Source organism: Sinocyclocheilus anshuiensis, unplaced genomic scaffold (genome assembly GCF_001515605.1).
Source record: "Sinocyclocheilus anshuiensis isolate Anshui unplaced genomic scaffold, SAMN03320099.WGS_v1.1 scaffold1293, whole genome shotgun sequence".
NCBI lineage: Eukaryota > Metazoa > Chordata > Actinopteri > Cypriniformes > Cyprinidae > Sinocyclocheilus > Sinocyclocheilus anshuiensis.
The window spans coordinates 353,008-370,520 of NW_015552632.1; the positions used below are offsets into that span (position 1 = coordinate 353,008).

Below are 17,513 nucleotides of genomic sequence, written 5' to 3' on the forward strand. Positions count from 1 at the left end.
TCTCTTATCTGCAGGTGAACACAGCCATGCATGAAGCCAAGCTGGTAGAGGAGTGTGATGAATTGGTGGAGATAATTCGCCAGAGGAAACAGGTCATTGCTGTCAAGATCAAAGAGTCCAAGGTACAGTTTCTCTCTATTAAGTCAGACTCGTATCAAGCACTTGAGACACATTTAGGAAGGTTTTCGATTTGCTTTTCAATTTATAAATTCTTTAAAGTTACGAGCTTCTTTCATTTTCACCTAAAAAATGTCATCATTTACTCACCCTCATGTCGTCCAAGAAAGTGTGTGTGTGTGTGTGTGTGTGTGTGTGTTGTCCATACAATGAATATCAGTGGGGCTCAGTGTTGTTTTGGTTTGGACCCCACTGACTTTCATTATACAGACAAAAAGAGTTGAAACAATTGTCCAAACATCTTATTTTGTGTTCTACAGAAGAACAAAAGCTATACAGGTTTGGAACAACATAATAATGACTTTCATTTTTGGTGAACTGTTCCTTTAAGACGCACATATGACAGAGAAACCGTTTTTTTCAGAGCTCAGTCCTTCACTCACTTAGAGAAAGCTGTTTGAATTTGATTCTTGACAGTATGTCACATAGTGCACAAATACGGAGCTGGCATTTCTAACACATCTTTCAGATCATGTCACTAACCCTGTTATAGCAAGAGAGAGACTGTCAGGCTCTGTTGGACCCTACGCTGTGCAGAGAGATATGTCGCCTGATGACAAGCTGGAGAAAAAGCTGGGAAAATCACAGCATATTTTCCCTTTGTGAATTAAAAACTCCTCTATTTAATCTGCTCTGAGTGAACGCTGAGGTTAAGCTGGTGCATATGAGTAATAATGTGGCTGTGAGGACGTCAAATGGGGCTTTGGAGTTCTTGTCAGATAGTTCACAGGCCAAAGTGTGGTGGTTGTCGGGTGAGGGTGCAGTGAAGTTTAGAGATATTGCTTGAACAAGATTGTTGAATGTATGACAGGAAGCTTGGCTGGTTGACGCGGACTTGGCCATGTGGCTTCACTTAACAAGCTTCCCTTGTGTAACAGTAACAAGGCCTTGATAATCTTCAGCAGCACAAACACAGCACAATGAACAGCACTCTTCTCCTCTGGGATAGGATATAAAGAATAGACACTCACAAATACGATTAATACTAAAAATCACTTTTGAGTGCAAAATAAAAATAAATGGAAATGTTGAAATTTTCATTTGCATTATAAAGACAAGGGGGCTTTTTAGTTTTGTGTTGCACTTGTAATTTAAAGCAAAACTAAACAGCAAGAGATGTGTGTAATAGTGATTTTATTGTGAATAAGGGATGTTTTAGCCAAAATTCAAAGCTTTTAAAGGGATAGTTCACCCAAACATTCTGTCATTAATTACTCACCCTCATGTCGTTTCAAACCCGTGAGACCTTCGGTCATCTTCGGAACACAAATTAAGATATTTTTGATGGAATCTGAGAGCTGTCTGACCCTGCATAGACAGCAACATAACTGAAATGTTCCCAAGTCCAGAAACGTAGCAAGTAGATCGGTAAAATAATCCATGTGACATCAGGAGTTCAACCGTAATTTTACGAAGCTACGAGAATACTTTTTGTGCGCAAAAGACAAAAAAATAACAACTTTATTCAACAATTCGTCTCCTTGTAGTTGTTTTTAACATACAATAATAAATGTTTCTTGAGCAGCAAATCAGCATATTAGAACGATCATGTGACACTGAAGACTGCAGTAATGATGTTGAAAATTCAGCTTTGCATCACAGAATAGATTACTTTACATATATTAGATAAATTAAAACTACTGTACTTTTATTCAAATCAATGTAGTCTGACCTGAGTGAGCATAGGAGAACTTTTGAATGGCAGCATATTTTTTCTAAATTATTAATTGTGGTTCATTTTTACAAATGGGTAATAAATGTAACAATTTTCAATATAACTTTAACTTACTGTTACCAAGCAAGGCAGCTTTTTGCAACAGTTTTGAACACTGATAATCCGATCAGACTGTAGAATCAGAGCTGTCGATTTTACACGGAACGATCATATATTGTTCCATATTTTATATTTTGACACTCTTCAAACATTACCAGAACTGAAGAGTCAGCTTTTCTGCTCCAGTTCATCTGTGCGCAGTGTGTGTAGCGTTTTGTGTTTGACAGTGAGTGTGCAGCGCACAGGCACTTTAACTTGACAGCCTGAACTCACACTCTTATCAAGTGGGGATTTGAGCCACGAGACAGGCCTGTGCTTCTCTGTTTTTGGGTAATGTGATGTGAGAGACCCGGACAAATGCAGTAATCTCCATCAGAAGTGTCTACGTAAGGCCTCTCACATGGCAGCCCCGAGTCGACATGTACAGCCTGCATCATGAGATTATGTCTGGCCTTTTGCAAACATCAGTAATGCAGCTCCAGCACAAAGTGCCTGTATCTCTAGCATTAAGGAGGCTTTTGGAATCATAAACCCAGATGCAAAGTGTCTGTAAGATTTGATCTGAGGCTTTGGCTGTTCAGGCTTGTTTGTTACTGGATTGTTTTTGAATGATTTTCTTTTTTTTTTTTTTTCTGATGCAGTCCAGTTTCTTTAATGCTGTCCTGAAATTCTGAAACTTTTTGGCAGTGCATCATCTCATCAAAGCAAATCATTTGAAGCTGTCTTTAAGAAATGGGGTCAGATTAGGATTTGATCTAATGCAATCCACTTCGGCACCGAGCAACATTTTTCTCTCCTTGTTTCTTGATTTATCTGAATGCTTCCAATCATTCCTTCCTGTCAGTCGTCCCATTCCTCTATTGAATTACACTGTGGCATAGGCTAGATCCTGCTTAACCGACTTACTGGCTTATTGAGGAAGCATAGCTAATGTCTCTCATTCCCTCGCGAAAGAAAAATAATGCATACGCACATGAAACATGGGGTTATTTGAAGGAAAGCTCAATTCATAGTAAATCTGTGGTCAGGTATTGTGGGCAAAATTGTATTTCATGCTATGAGTGCATTATATTATGGTAACGGTATATATAAGATTGCTGGAAATTCTTTTATTTTTTATGTAAATTCAGACCAATATGTTTTATATTTAAGCATGGAATGTAGTAATGCCTATTTTTGTATAATCTATAGAATTATAATATACTTTGCAAATCAAATGCATATCATCTCATTTGAATAATTTCCTTTTGTAATGAATCCCGATGGAGACAAACCAAAAGATATTATTCATATACACTGCCACTAAAAAGTTTGGCCTCAGTTTTTTAAAGAAATTAATACTTTTATTTAGCAAGAAAGTATTACTTCAATATTAATTAATATTTAATGTTAATAGAATGTTAATAGAAAAAAATATTTCAAATAAATGCTGTTCTTTTAAACTTTCTATTCATCAAAGAATCCTAAAAAAATGTATCAGGGTTATGTATCAGAGCACAACTGTTTTCAACATTGAGAATAATAAGAAATGTTTCTTGAGCAGCAAACCGTTTCAAATAAATGAATAATTGGTGAACAAATGAGACTTATTTCAAAAATCATTAAAAAATCTTACTGACCCCAAACTTTTGAACTTTAGTATAAAAGTATAAGACTTTGTCAACACAGTTAAACTAGTAAATTCTGAGTGGATAAGTCATATTTTGGGATGTTGTAAAGTAGCTGAAACAAGCTCACCTGTGACCACACATCAGTTAAATTCTATATGAACGCAGAAAGTTGATTTTTATGCAAGGAGGAAATCTGAAAAGCTATCCAGCCAGACACAAGAAATATGAGAAATATGAAACATTTAAAGGTATTCCAGCTTTAAATGAGATTCTTTGCACAGCAGTCTGGATTGGGCCATACTCTTTTCTTGTTAAACTCTCTGAGACTTTGTATAATTGATTTGGCTCACATTTTTTTTACAGACATCTAATACAGAATGAAATATGCATTTGTTTTTCCATTCAGGCAAAGTCTTTAGCAGTTCATGCTAATTCAGCATTTATATGAGTCCTTAAAAGTAACTGAAAATCAGAATCCGTCACTTTATTGTTTCTCAGCTGTAATTACACAAAACGCAAACAAAGCAAAGGGCTCATTTGGCTGTGATGATGAGCCAAGGGGTGATAATGAGTTTTTGATCAAATGCTCCATTAGGGTCCATTATTTTTCATAACATCTTGGGGAATGTAAACATTTATAATATTAATAGCTTAGAAAGTTGTAATAACAGCTCCATGCATTATCTCTCATAAGAATGTGGATATATTGTAAAAAGCATGTGTGTGGGTTTAGGTGATGAAGTTGAGGAAGCTGGCCCAGCAGATTGCGAACTGCAGACAGTGTCTAGAGCGCTCGAGTGCCCTCATCACACAGGCTGAGCACAGTCTGAAGGAGAACGACCACACCCGCTTCCTCCAGACGGCCAGGAATGTGGCAGAGAGGTGAGACCGCACACACACACACCGTCACTGCCTCTGCCAGCGTGAATTCAACTTTCAGCTACTCTGCACATTTCCTGGTGCCGCCTCCTCCTTTCAGTTCTGCTGCTTGTGGCTTCAGGACTCAATATTTAACAGTATTTGTGCAGCTTTGGGTGTGGAGAGAGACTTTGTGTTGTCATGCGTTTTTGACGAGCAATTAATGTAAACACAGGCGGTTTGTTTTGTGGAAATGTAAACAGGTACAGAAACAGGAGGGATCTGTGTAGCGTTTTCATATCTGTGCATTAGGCAGTGTAAATGCAGTCTAATGGACCGGATGCTGGCTAAATAATATTGTGCAATAATAACAATTTTGACGAGAAACTCACTGATCCTAATGTCTATTTTTTGTTCTTTATTACTGACAGTTTAATTGAAAACTCAAAAACAATGATACTTAATGAAATAAAAATTGAATAATTATATGTATGAATATTTTTAAATAAAAATACAACTTTTCACTGTTCTTAATGTTTTTGGGGTTTTTTTGGTCCTTTATTACTGACTATTTACTTAAAATCATGTACCTAAAAACAATGTTTCCTGAATTAAACAAAAATTTAATAATTATATGTATAAATATTTTATAGATTTATTTATGAAAAAGAGAAAACTGCTCACTGATCTTAATGATTTTTATTCCTTATTACTGACTGTCTACTAAAAACCTGCCTTAAAACAGTGTTTTCTAAATTAACTAACAATTGAATAATTATATGTAATATTATATGTATAAATATTTTATATGTAATATTATATGTATAAATTTAGTTTTTATAGAAAAGAGAAAACTGCTTACTGTTCTTAATGTTTTTTCCTACTTACTGATCGTTTACTTGAAAATGTGTACCTAGAAACAATGTTTCCTTAAAATAAAAACTAATTATTTAAAGTATTATATATATAAATATTTGATAGATTTTAATAAATATAATATTGAATAATATAGCAATAGTTAAAGGATACATGCCATTATTTTCTAATATCGTTATTGTAAATATATATTTATTTTTTATACAGTGTCATGTCATCAGAATTGTTATCAAGAGCTGTACAATTTCAGTGGTTTTGGTAGACTGTACAGTCTTCTGTATTATTTGAATTTCATGTGCCACACACATTTCTCTGAGTTTGAGCGCTGCCAGATGCTGTTTATAATTTCTGTCACTGTGGGTGAAATCACATACAGCCTTATAGCCTGTAAATAGACTGTTGTAAATAGAAACATTTATAAATTAATTGCCAGTGCCTCTCTTTCCTCCCAGAGTTGCCATGGCCACCGCCTCCTCCCAGGTCCTCATCCCAGACGTCAATCTGAACGAGGCTTTTGACAATTTTGCCCTTGATTTCTCCAGAGAAAAGAAAATTCTGGAAGGACTGGATTACTTGACAGGTAAAACCAGTGAGAAAACTGAAACCACCTTCTACAGGTGCCTTCTGTGTATGAAGTGCAAAGTTAATGAATGCATGCTGTATCCGGGATATGGCCAGAATTACATCAGCACAAGTGAATCAATCAGAATCAGAATCAGAAAGAGCTTTATTGCCAAGTATGTTTGCACATACAAGGAATTTGTTATAGTGTCACAAGCTTCCAGTACACGGAGACAACAATAACACACAGATAATAAAAATGAGATGTGAATAAACTACACATGCATAAATATAAACCACAAAAAAAAGAATAAAATGTATGTACAGGTGTGCTATAGATGGAGTAGGAATAGAATAAAATAAAATAAGTTGTAGGGATGTACTAGGGTTTAGGGTGATAAATAAGTATAAGGTTGTTGCACATACTGTACGTTAATTGCACAATGGGAGAACATTAACTGTTCATGAGGTAGATTGCCAGAAATACATCCCGTCTTGACGATTGCCTTCTTTTCCAGCGCCCAACCCTCCATCTATACGTGAAGAGCTCTGCACGGCCTCGCATGACACCATTACAGTGCACTGGACCTCTGAAGATGAATTCAGCGTCACCTCCTATGCCCATCAATTAAAAAAAAAATCATCTTAGGCTTTATATAGGAATAAAACAAATAGGACTCATGGATGTGACTGTGACTTTTTTCAATTCATTTTAATTTAATCCATTTAATTTTATTTTTTATTTATTTATTTATCTTTTATTTAATTTAATTTACTTCTTTTTAATTAATAATATTTTATTCATATTTTTGTAATATAATATGCACACTTTTTACGATCTCTTATGTTCACGAAGGCTGCATTTATTTAATCAGAAATACAATAAAAACAGTAATATTGTGAAATATTATTTTAAAAATTTCTATTTAAATATATTATGTAATGTATTTTTTTCCTGTGATGACAAAGCTTAATTTTTAGCAGCCATTACTATTAGCACTGTAGAAAACAGCTGTTCTGCTTAATATTTTTGTGAAAAATCATGGATTTTTTAACATTGTCTTTACTGTCACTTTTGATCAATTTAATGCGTTCTTGCCACATAAGAAGTATTCATTTCTATTTAAGGAAAAATTTTACTGAGCACAAACTTTTCAACAGTAGTGTATATCATTTTATTTTCATTTTATTATTTACATTTAGCATTTAGTTTAATTGTTTTTGCATTACTTTTTTAAGCACCAGAATTACTGCTGTATACCCATCAAATTTTTCCAAAGGATTCATAGCATTTTTGAACACCTACCTGTCCCCCTATACCTTTTGTTTTGTTGGTGCACCTGCAAATAAAAGCCCTAAGTCTAGCTTTTACGAATCTGTGGAGTGAAAGAGCTGTTAAGGCTTAATTGCTTAAAGGCCAGGACATGCATAACTTGTTTGGGCTTGAACAGTACAGAAATAGCACTCTCTCACTCACAGACCTGCTCCTCAGTTTCTATTCAGCCCGCTTCAGTAACAAACACGGTATATTCATTTCAACCGCTGATAGTTTAGAAGCCCTGAAACATCTACAGAGCTACCACAGGCTCCTTAGAGGATACAAACAAACAGACACAGAAATGGAGAGCAATGCTTTCTTCCCAGACCTTTTTACAGCATTGCTCTTTGAATGCGGATGCCTAAACGCTGCAATTCTTAGATGCGTATGCTTCGCTCCCTTGAGATGAAATGTGAGTCTTTGCTGGTGCATTTTCTCAGCCGTTGGCCAAGTCAGGCAAAGTGGCTTCAAAAAATACTCCGGCCCCCAGTCAGGATCTATCAGCTCTAGATGGATTTCCTTCTATGAAGAAGTTCAATTTAGTTTTTCATTTAGTTTCAAGGCATTTTTAATGGAATAATGTCTGTACATTGTTTTTTTTTTTTATCTTGCGTTTTATCGTTTATCATATTTACAGGCCGGTGAAATTGATGTCTTGCTTTATGTTCCCTTTAGCAAAAATATATTAAATTTTGCAAGCCTCTCATAGTAAAAGCATAATATTCAAGGGCTCAGGCTGGATAACATGCAGGATCTTTTTCATTTATTGTGATCCGTCAGTTTGTATGCCAATATCATGCCTTAGACATATAAAATAAGAGTCATGTGCTATGTAAAAATCTATACATGCCCCCTGCAGTGCACTCAAGTCCAATATGTGTAATTGCACAGCTGCCATGACTGGAAAACCGACCTTTTGCGATCAATTAAATGTGCACAAAATTCATATGCATCAGCCGAAACGCAAGCTAATAGAATAAATTAGCTGTAAAATGGACTTTAAAGCAGAAAAGCGTTGTTCGAGGTTCTGTTGAAAGAGCAGCTCTGGTTTGTCTGCGGACTTTATCGTCAGCTCTGTGAAAGTGAGGGCACTGGCCTGGTATCAGCACTGATTAGATCTGACACGAGCTAATGCTCTTTGCTCCGCGCTCATTGTGACATTGATTGATAGTGATACAAGCCGCCGGACTGGCATGCTAACCTGCAGCAAACAGTATGCAAATGCCGCTGTCCTTGTAGTGGAAACGGGCCACATCGCCTAATCTGACGTGCGCACCTCTTGCTCAGGGACGTGTGTCGTGACTCATGGGCAGTTTATGGAAAACGAGAGAGACGTGGATGTTACGAGGGCCAGCAAACACGTGGTCGAACACAACTGTAAAGCTGACAGTTGTACAAACATGAATGAGGTCAGACCAGTCTAACAAAAGACCCTATTATGGTCATCTGACTCTGTGTGTCTGTTTTCCAACAAAACTCTTGTTCATTTGATAATGTGTGTCCCCACAAAACACTAGCTCAATGTGCTGTGCAACCTTGAAAACGCCAACAAATTTTATATATAGACAAACCCAACCATCAAACCAACATTTATATCTTTTGCTTCTGTTCACAAACAATTTCCATTAGACGTCAAGTTGTGACCCTACACAGTACCAACATTTTTGCCATAGAAATGTAAACAAAGATTTATTATAGTATTAATATTATACATGACGTGCGCACCTCTTGCTCAGGGACGTGTGTCGTGACTCATGGGCAGTTTATGGAAAACGAGAGAGACGTGGATGTTACGAGGGCCAGCAAACACGTGGTCGAACACAACTGTAAAGCTGACAGTTGTACAAACATGAATGAGGTCAGACCAGTCTAACAAAAGACCCTATTATGGTCATCTGACTCTGTGTGTCTGTTTTCCAACAAAACTCTTGTTCATTTGATAATGTGTGTCCCCACAAAACACTAGCTCAATGTGCTGTGCAACCTTGAAAACGCCAACAAATTTTATATATAGACAAACCCACGCAGAGAACGGTGAGAGTATGTTGACAGAGCTGTTAGTCAGCTATTGTATGTAATTTCAGTAAGTCAGAATTTGAAGGGATGTTTTCTTTTCTCTGTGGAACACAAAAGAAGACGGTTTGAGAAAAGTTGTAGTGTTTTTTTTCTACGTACAATTTTTCTCAGAGATAAGTATTGTTGATTTTAAAGCTCATATGAATTGGTTTTAAATGAAGAAACTGCAGTTATCTCAGACACGTATTAAAAAGGCCTCTAAAAAATCTACAGGACAAATGTTAATTTAAAAATATATATATATATATATATATTGACCCTGATAATAATTCTCTCTAAATGATGGATTGATTGCTTATACTACCAACTTTTTTTTTTTTTTTAAGAAATAAATAGTTTTATATGGCAAGGTTGCATTAAATTGATCAAAGGTAAATACATTAATAAAGACATTTCTAAAAGATTTCAAAATTATTACAAAAAATCTTAAATACTTTAACAAAATAATAAATGCTGCTATTTTCAAATTTCCATTCATCAAAGAATTCTGAAAAAAACAAATGTTTCTTGATCAGCAAATCAGCATATTAGAATGATTTCTGAAGGATCATGTGATGCTGAAGACTGGAGTAATGATGCTGAATTTCAGCTTTAAAACTTTTTTAAAAAAGATAAAATTAATTTCATTTGAAATATTTCATAACATTACTGTTTTTAATTTATTTTTGATTAAATAAATGTCAGCTTGGTGAGCATAATATATTCCTTCAAAAACATTAAAAAAATCTTACAGACCCTTGACTTTTGAGCAATAGTGTATATACAGTATAGCATAGCCTTTCATTCCATATTGCTTAAATAACATGCTTAAAGGTGAGCACATCTTTGTGGTTGATGTACACTTTCACAGACATCTGCGACATGCTTACCGGGTCAATATACCCATCCTGCTTCCATGATTTATCCTCAGCCTTGATGGTGGATATTTCTCTTCCTGTATCTGAAGTGCATCTCAAAGCACCATCATTGAGCAGATAATCACTGGTCAGCAAGGCATTGATTAAGTGTCATATTATTTTTGCATGATGGCGTTGGTCGTTGTAAGACGGTGCATCATGATGCTAGGTTTCTGTTCCTTTTTAGTGGTTTCTGCCAAAGCCAAGGTCTTTGTACCTTAAGATATTCATAAGCTGGGCTTTGGAGAGCTGCCCAAGAATGTGAATGTGAAATGAAGACACAGTCCACAGTGGCCACCGTTCAGAAGTGAGACATTATTTTTGCGGTGAATGTAACCGTATGTTTTTGCATCTCTAAGAAAATATGTTCATGTGGGATCATAACACATGCACATACTGTCCATACTCTTAACATACCAGGATTAATTCTTCTTACGACAGTACATGTCCTGTTGGCATTGATGACATCTAAACACATGCACAGTCATGGAAACACACACACACACAATAGAAGCATCAAAGGCTAGTTTGGATTTGCCGACAGTATTGGGAGCACCCCGTTCCAGTTTTGTGTTTTAGCTCCCTTTCATCTGCCAACACACACACGCACACACACACACTCACTTATGCACGGTCTAGGATCCCTATTCACCCTGCCTTCTTTTTAGCCAATGACACATACCTTCATCTGGCCCTCTTTGAAGTCTCTCTCCCTCTGAATGTCAAGCAACAGCAGAGAATTTACAATGTAAGCAGCATATTGTAGTCTGCTATGCTAATTCCATTCATCAAACAACAACATCAAAAGCCTTTTTGATATGGACGTGGATCAAATGACTTTTTTGCTCATGAAAAAATATTACAGACATGCAGTTGGTGGATGCGAATGGTTAATACTTTATAAGCTTTGCTTTCTTTTTCATCCAGTCATCAGATGTTATACTTTTTTATTTACTTGAATACTTAAAGTAATATGCAGTTACATTTATAAGAAGGCATCTTTATTTATCTTTATTCCTTAGACATGTGGTTTTGTTTTGTTTTGTTTTGAGAAGAGGAGTAGCCAGTAGGTGAGACAATGCTAATATATTAATATAACTGATATAAACAATATGAATAATGTTAATATTCAAAAAGTAAAATTTTGCATTATTGTCATCGTCATCATCATTATTCATTATTTTACTACATTGTATCTTTTGGAATTTATAATTCTAATTGCATGGAATATATCTGGAGAGCAGGATGGCCAGTTGTTGATATATTATTGTAATTGATATAGATAAAATGCACTCAAAATTATTACATTACATTTTTAAGTACTTATGAAGTGCTTTTGCCATTTGTATGGCACACATTTGACAGACCTTGAGTGGCAATGCCAGTGGTTTTAATGGCATTGCTGATGTTTCCTGAGGACATTCTGGTTCATCATGAGAAACTGGATTGAGGGGCATCTGTTTGCCTGAGGCAAACATCCCGAGTCTCTCTACGAGTGTGTGCTATATGTGTTTTCACATCAAACAGAAATAGGCATGCCTTGAATAATGAACTTCATATGTACCATTCCCTTTTTAGAATCACACTGTTCAAAAATGTATTGGTAAGTGGTTATTATTGTTCTTCTATGTTAATAATGAGTGCTAGCACAGACCTGACTAAGAGTGATTGTAAAAACATATGCTGAATCTGTGATTGATGTTATGCTCTGTCTCTCTTACCTTGCAGGTCTGTATAACTCTGTAGATAGCTGGATGATTGTGCCCAATATCAAGCAGAATCACTACACAGTCCACGGCCTGCAGAGCGGCACCCGTTACATCTTTTTCGTCAAGGCTATCAACCAGGCAGGCAGCAGAAACAGCGAACCTGCTCGACTCAAAACCAACAGTAAGTCCAGTCCTCATGAGCTGTGCTAAGGATCTATAAACCTCATGGTAGTCGTCAATCGATATGGCTTTTTCAGTAGCTGATGCCAGTATCTTGACAGCAGTATGCAGTATATTCCCAAAATGAACATTTATTTTACACAATATTTACTCAACATTCACTTCAAAAATATAGAGTGCTGCAGGGCTGATATATTTTTGTAGTTCAGCCCAGAAGTTTGCATCACCCTGGCTCCCTCAAGTAAAAGCCTTTGAATTTTTCCATTAGCCTTTGGATTTTTTTCGTACACATTTTATTCAAGATAATCCTCACAAATGAACACAGCTGTTAGGAATTTTGAAGCCTAAAATCAAAATCACCAGAATGAACCTTTGTATTATGTTTGAATAATGGGTAAGACTTCTATGTTGCAGCTCAAATTGACACTAATTTGATTCAATACAATTTACCAAAAATCACACTATGAAAACTAACAAAAATAGTTAACCTTTATCTTAATGCTTCTCACACATTACACTAAAAACAAATAATACAACATGTGATTTTCAAACTGTATTTAACACGGTTTTTTTTTTTTAATTTTCAAAAAATATGAATATTATTATAAGCAGCATTGTAGCAATTATTTTTTAAATGCCAAATGTGTAAATGTAAATACCCTCAGAGGGTAGTGGCATAACAAAATGAATACATTTTTTTATATATTTAATATAGTTGCCGCTGACCATAAATTTGAGGGTCAAATTAACTCGTGAGCATCATAAACATAATACAAATTTTGCATGCACATACGCACATTGAGTTTTCCTGTATTTAGACGCTTACTTGTTTTTCAAGGCTTCAAAAAAATCACTAATGTGGTATTATTCATGTATTCTGTGTTGTAGAATAAAACATGAAATCTTGAGCTTGTTTTAACCACAGACCTTGTTTCAGGCATTTAACCAAAAACCCTTTCAAAAACAAAAAAAGATTGACTTCGGGACAATGGAATTGAAAGTACAAAAATGCTAACTGTTTCCAGGTTTAAGGACATGTTTCTAGCTGCAGCACTCTATATACTCCAAAATGATGATTTGTTTAACAAATTCAGTGCCCTGGACCCCAACTGTTACAGGATATTGGTAGGGAAGGTTAGGGACTGATGCGAATAATTCCACATTATCAGCAGATTATCTGAATGATAAATCTGGCCAAACGCACCAGTCTACTCCTCTTAGGTCTTATATCCTGAGTCCTATAGATATGGTGGTCGTACATCAGTGTAAATGCAGCAGCTCTGTCATACTCTACCGTTCAATACCTTTATCAGCGTTCCATCTGTGACAGGCACCCGAGCATGCAAATAATGAGAACCATTAATTGGTTTGGTGTGTGTGTGTGTGTGTGTGTGTGTGTGTGTGAGAGAGAGAGAAAGAGAGGTCTGGGAAAGCCCGGGTCCCTCACCTAAGCTGTCAGACGTTACCCAGCCTTCTCACAGCAAAGAACTCAATCAAGATGAAGCGCACCAGCTGACAGCATTCAAATGGGTTATTGCATCAGAGTCTCTCCGCGGCCTTGTGGAGGAGTTTGAGAGAGAAATACAGGAATGTCTGGAGGAAACGGCAAGCGCTCATTTTCATTGTCTGTTTCTTCCTCTCAGTCCTGTGCTTTCTCATGGTTCCTCGAGCTTCTGTGAGAATGCGGCAGGAGTATCTCTCTCGCTTTCCATCATTCACCCCCACCTGTCTTTTTTATCACTGTAATAATGCTGTTTTTCGACAGCAGTGCCATTAAATGCCATTTTCTCCCAGACACACACAGAGCTGCGGTGTTTTAGCTGTGTTGTGCTGTGAAAGCCTGTCCTACAAAAATGTAGGGGAGCGTATATACAGTATGTTGCTGTAAATTTGCTAATATTTAGACTCAAAATGCAAGCCCTTTAAAATGTTTTTGTGTTGTTTTTGGGACACCCAGAGAGAAGAACTAGTAATTATCTGTAATGTTGCGTATAAGATCGTAATATTATTTAAACATCTAATATTGTGAAATATTATTACAATTTAAAATAACCGTTTTCTGTTTTCTATTATACTGTATTTATTCATGTGATGTTAAAGCCGAATTATCATTACTCCAGTCTTCAGTGTCACATGATCCTTAAGAAATCATTCTAATATGCGGATTTGCTGCTAAAGAAACATTTATTATTATTATCAGTTGAAAACAGTTTGCTTTGAATAGAAATCTCTCTTTTGTGACATTATAAATGTCTTTAATGTCACTTCTGATTCATTTAATGTGCCCTTGCTGAATAAAAGTATTCATTTCTAATACTTTTCTTTAAAAAAAAAATCCCAAACTTTTGAACAGTATTGTCTGTGCTTCTTAGATAACGCTGCTATTGGGAAAAATGCTATAGAGATGAAGCACTACTACTAGGTATAACTTTCTCTCTTTGAACTACGGTAACATTAGCATTCAAAGTAGGACGTTTAAGGCTCCTGTATATAGTATTCACCAGAGAAGACATTTTAACCCTTGCATTGTCAAAGAATCCACTGTCATTTGCCACAGCTGTGGCTTCTGCCCATGTGACCATATAAAACAGGAAACGGCACACACATACTCACCATGCCTACTCGACCGTGAAAGTCCAGACACTTCCCCCCGTCTCAAGAGAAATGCTATTTAAAGACATTTACATAATCACTTCCTGTTTGATTCAGGAATCCAGAGTGAGAGCGTGTTCAACCCCCAGTCGAATCCTAGAGCTCACGCTGTATCATCTACAATTAAATTCTCAGCAGCCTTTGAGTGGTGACTGTAATTTGCAAAGGCAGAGAAGATGTAGAAGTGATCGTATCACAGGGGCCACTCAATAGTGAACTGCACAGGGGCCAAAGAGCAGGATCCCTTTAGCCTCAAATGCCACATTCGTAATGTTTTATTTAATTAATTTTATATTAATGAAACAAATGAGCTGTGTGGTATGTGGTATGACATATATAAAAAATTTCATATCAAGTCAAGTTAATTTTATATTAAAGTCAAGTTAAATTTATATGACAATACACATTGCTTCAAATCACCTTTACAGAAAATCATGATGTTAATGTTTATAAAATCTTAATATCTTCATACCTTAATGTATTAAAGGGTGCAAAAAAAATCTAAATATTGAGAAAATCACATTTAAAGTTGTCCAAATGAAGTTCTTAGAAATGCATATTACTAGTCAAAAATTAAGTTTTGATATATTTACGATTGGAATTTTACAAAATATCTTCATGGAGCATGATCTTTATTGAACATCCTAATGATTTTTGGCATAAAAGAAAAATCTATAATTTTGACCCATACAATGTAGTTACATTTTGTGACAAAAATAAAAATGATACAATTGAGATTCACTATATAGGATATATCACAGTAACAGCACATATCATGGCATACACAGTATATAAATTTTTTGTTTGCACTTCATTTTAAGGTGTCCTTGTTACAGTGTATTTATACATTTAAGTACTGAGTAATATTAATTAACTACATGTACTTACTATATGGTTAGGGTTTGGCTTATGGTTACTGTGTGTGTGTGTGCAGTCTGTCCACCGTGGCCACCCTTCCTCTTTATTTTCCATCCCTGCTCCTGCTTCTCCATTCCCCAGTCCATTGTCAGGCTCTACGTGACTGTGTGCCTGAAGCGCAGCCAGGCTTACAGAGCAAGAGCGGGAAGACATCAAATGGCTCTTTGCAGGTTGTGCTGAAATCAAAGTTTGGTTTCTCCAGCTGAACTTTGGATGAGATAATATGTTCAAACGGCATTGCTGAGATCCATAATACAGGCAGCAGCAGGAGTCTGAGCACAAACTCAAGTCTAGACACTCAGCCGTACACATCAAGCCAAATCACTGCCTTTCATTTCCACTGATCTATCTTTTATTCCTCAAATGGATCCTCTTTCTTCTTGTTTTCTCTCTTCTGCTTTGGTTGCATTGTTAATCATAGTATATATCATTAATCCAGACTGATTGTTCTTTATTTGAGCAAGTCCCTCCCTCCTTTGGTCTCAATGCATTTTGAAGATTTTTAATTATGTTTTTGCACTGTTTGTCTTTTGATATGGTATCATCCAGCTGTAGCACAATAAATATGTTTATTGATTATAAAGTGGCCCCAAAAAAATATTTGGACACTTCAGATACAGTTTCATCATTTATTTTAAATGAGATGAACAGCAAAGCACATTTTGTTAGATTCTACAACATAAATATATACAGTTTTCAAAATGAAGACAAGAGTATTGCAACACTTTCCCATTTGTCAAACTTTTGTGCAACATGTTCACAGTTAATGTGATGAACTGCACCTGGTTACTCAGATTTAACAACCTGTGTAAACTTGAGGAGAACTGACTTCAGCCACAAAAAAATCAGTGTAAATATATTAATTCAGTGCCATTCTTCCATTTGTATTGTTGAAATATCCAGATAAACCTTTAAAAGGTTAAGACATTTGATGTGGCCACATTTACTGTTTTTTGGCAAATTTTGTGGGACAAATCTGGTCTTTTCAGTAGGAATCCATGCAAATGGGAATTTTGTGTGAGGGCGAAATATTTCCCCAAACAGATTTCGCAATGGTTAAAGTTGTAACCAACAAAAAGCTGCTTGGTTTGAAAATGATTACTTTATGAGCTGTGCTTCATACTACTGACAATATACTACTTTTTTGCCTGTAAATTTTACCAAAATTTTGCAAATCTGACCTCAGCTCACTCTAGAGATCCAAGATGTCTTATAAACTTAAAAAGTAAAGGTGTATGAAACCAATTTTAGCTGAAGTAATGTGATGTAAGTTTGAGCCTCATGTCATTCCCTAGACCTCCTAAAATCCTTCTTCCATTCTTCCATCTGTTCTTCTCTACTGTATTATCCAGTAAAGACTCATAACAACTAAAACATTTTCATATGACCTTTGAGAAATGCAGGATATTTTAAGCAAAATATAACATTTTGGTAATTGCTTTCTTCATTATGAGAAATAACATTTCTGGGTGACTAGCTTTAATGTCATGTTTACTCTGCCCTGTGAAGGTAGAATTTTGAATGACAGCAGTACTAAATAAGCCTGTCTGTCTGTTTGTGTGTGTGTAGAGTCACACTGTGTTCCTATAGGAGGTCTCTCCTGTTTAATCAGCACTGCCATGGCTGGTGACTGTACATAAAGCCAATATGAGAAATATCACATGACAAGCAGCCCCAAGGGCAGCCATGTTTACTTGTTGTTAAAAGATCTCAGAATAATATTTACTCATCCTGGACAGCGTAGAAATCGCTCAAGCTGTCAGCGGTCGGCCCTCCCCTGCAGAAAACACACCATAACAGCCCAGCACAAGAACATGAGCCAAGCCAACCATGTGACCCCACTACACATTTTAAAGGAAGACGTACACTAAATTTGTGTCTCTGTCTGTGTGTGTGTGTTTGTGTGTG

At 36.0% G+C, this 17,513-nt stretch overlaps 1 protein-coding gene across 1 annotated transcript in view; it reads left to right on the top strand.

Annotated features, from left to right (window-relative positions):
• LOC107666590 (probable E3 ubiquitin-protein ligase MID2) overlaps positions 1-17,513 on the top strand; it is a 65,228-nt gene that overhangs the window by 41,709 nt on the left and 6,006 nt on the right. The window contains exons 3-8 of the mRNA XM_016457996.1: positions 15-122; positions 4,295-4,443; positions 5,748-5,875; positions 6,375-6,475; positions 11,725-11,749; positions 11,875-12,036. Coding sequence (XP_016313482.1) covers positions 15-122; positions 4,295-4,443; positions 5,748-5,875; positions 6,375-6,475; positions 11,725-11,749; positions 11,875-12,036 — 673 coding nt within the window. The remainder of the gene's footprint in view (positions 1-14; positions 123-4,294; positions 4,444-5,747; positions 5,876-6,374; positions 6,476-11,724; positions 11,750-11,874; positions 12,037-17,513) is intronic.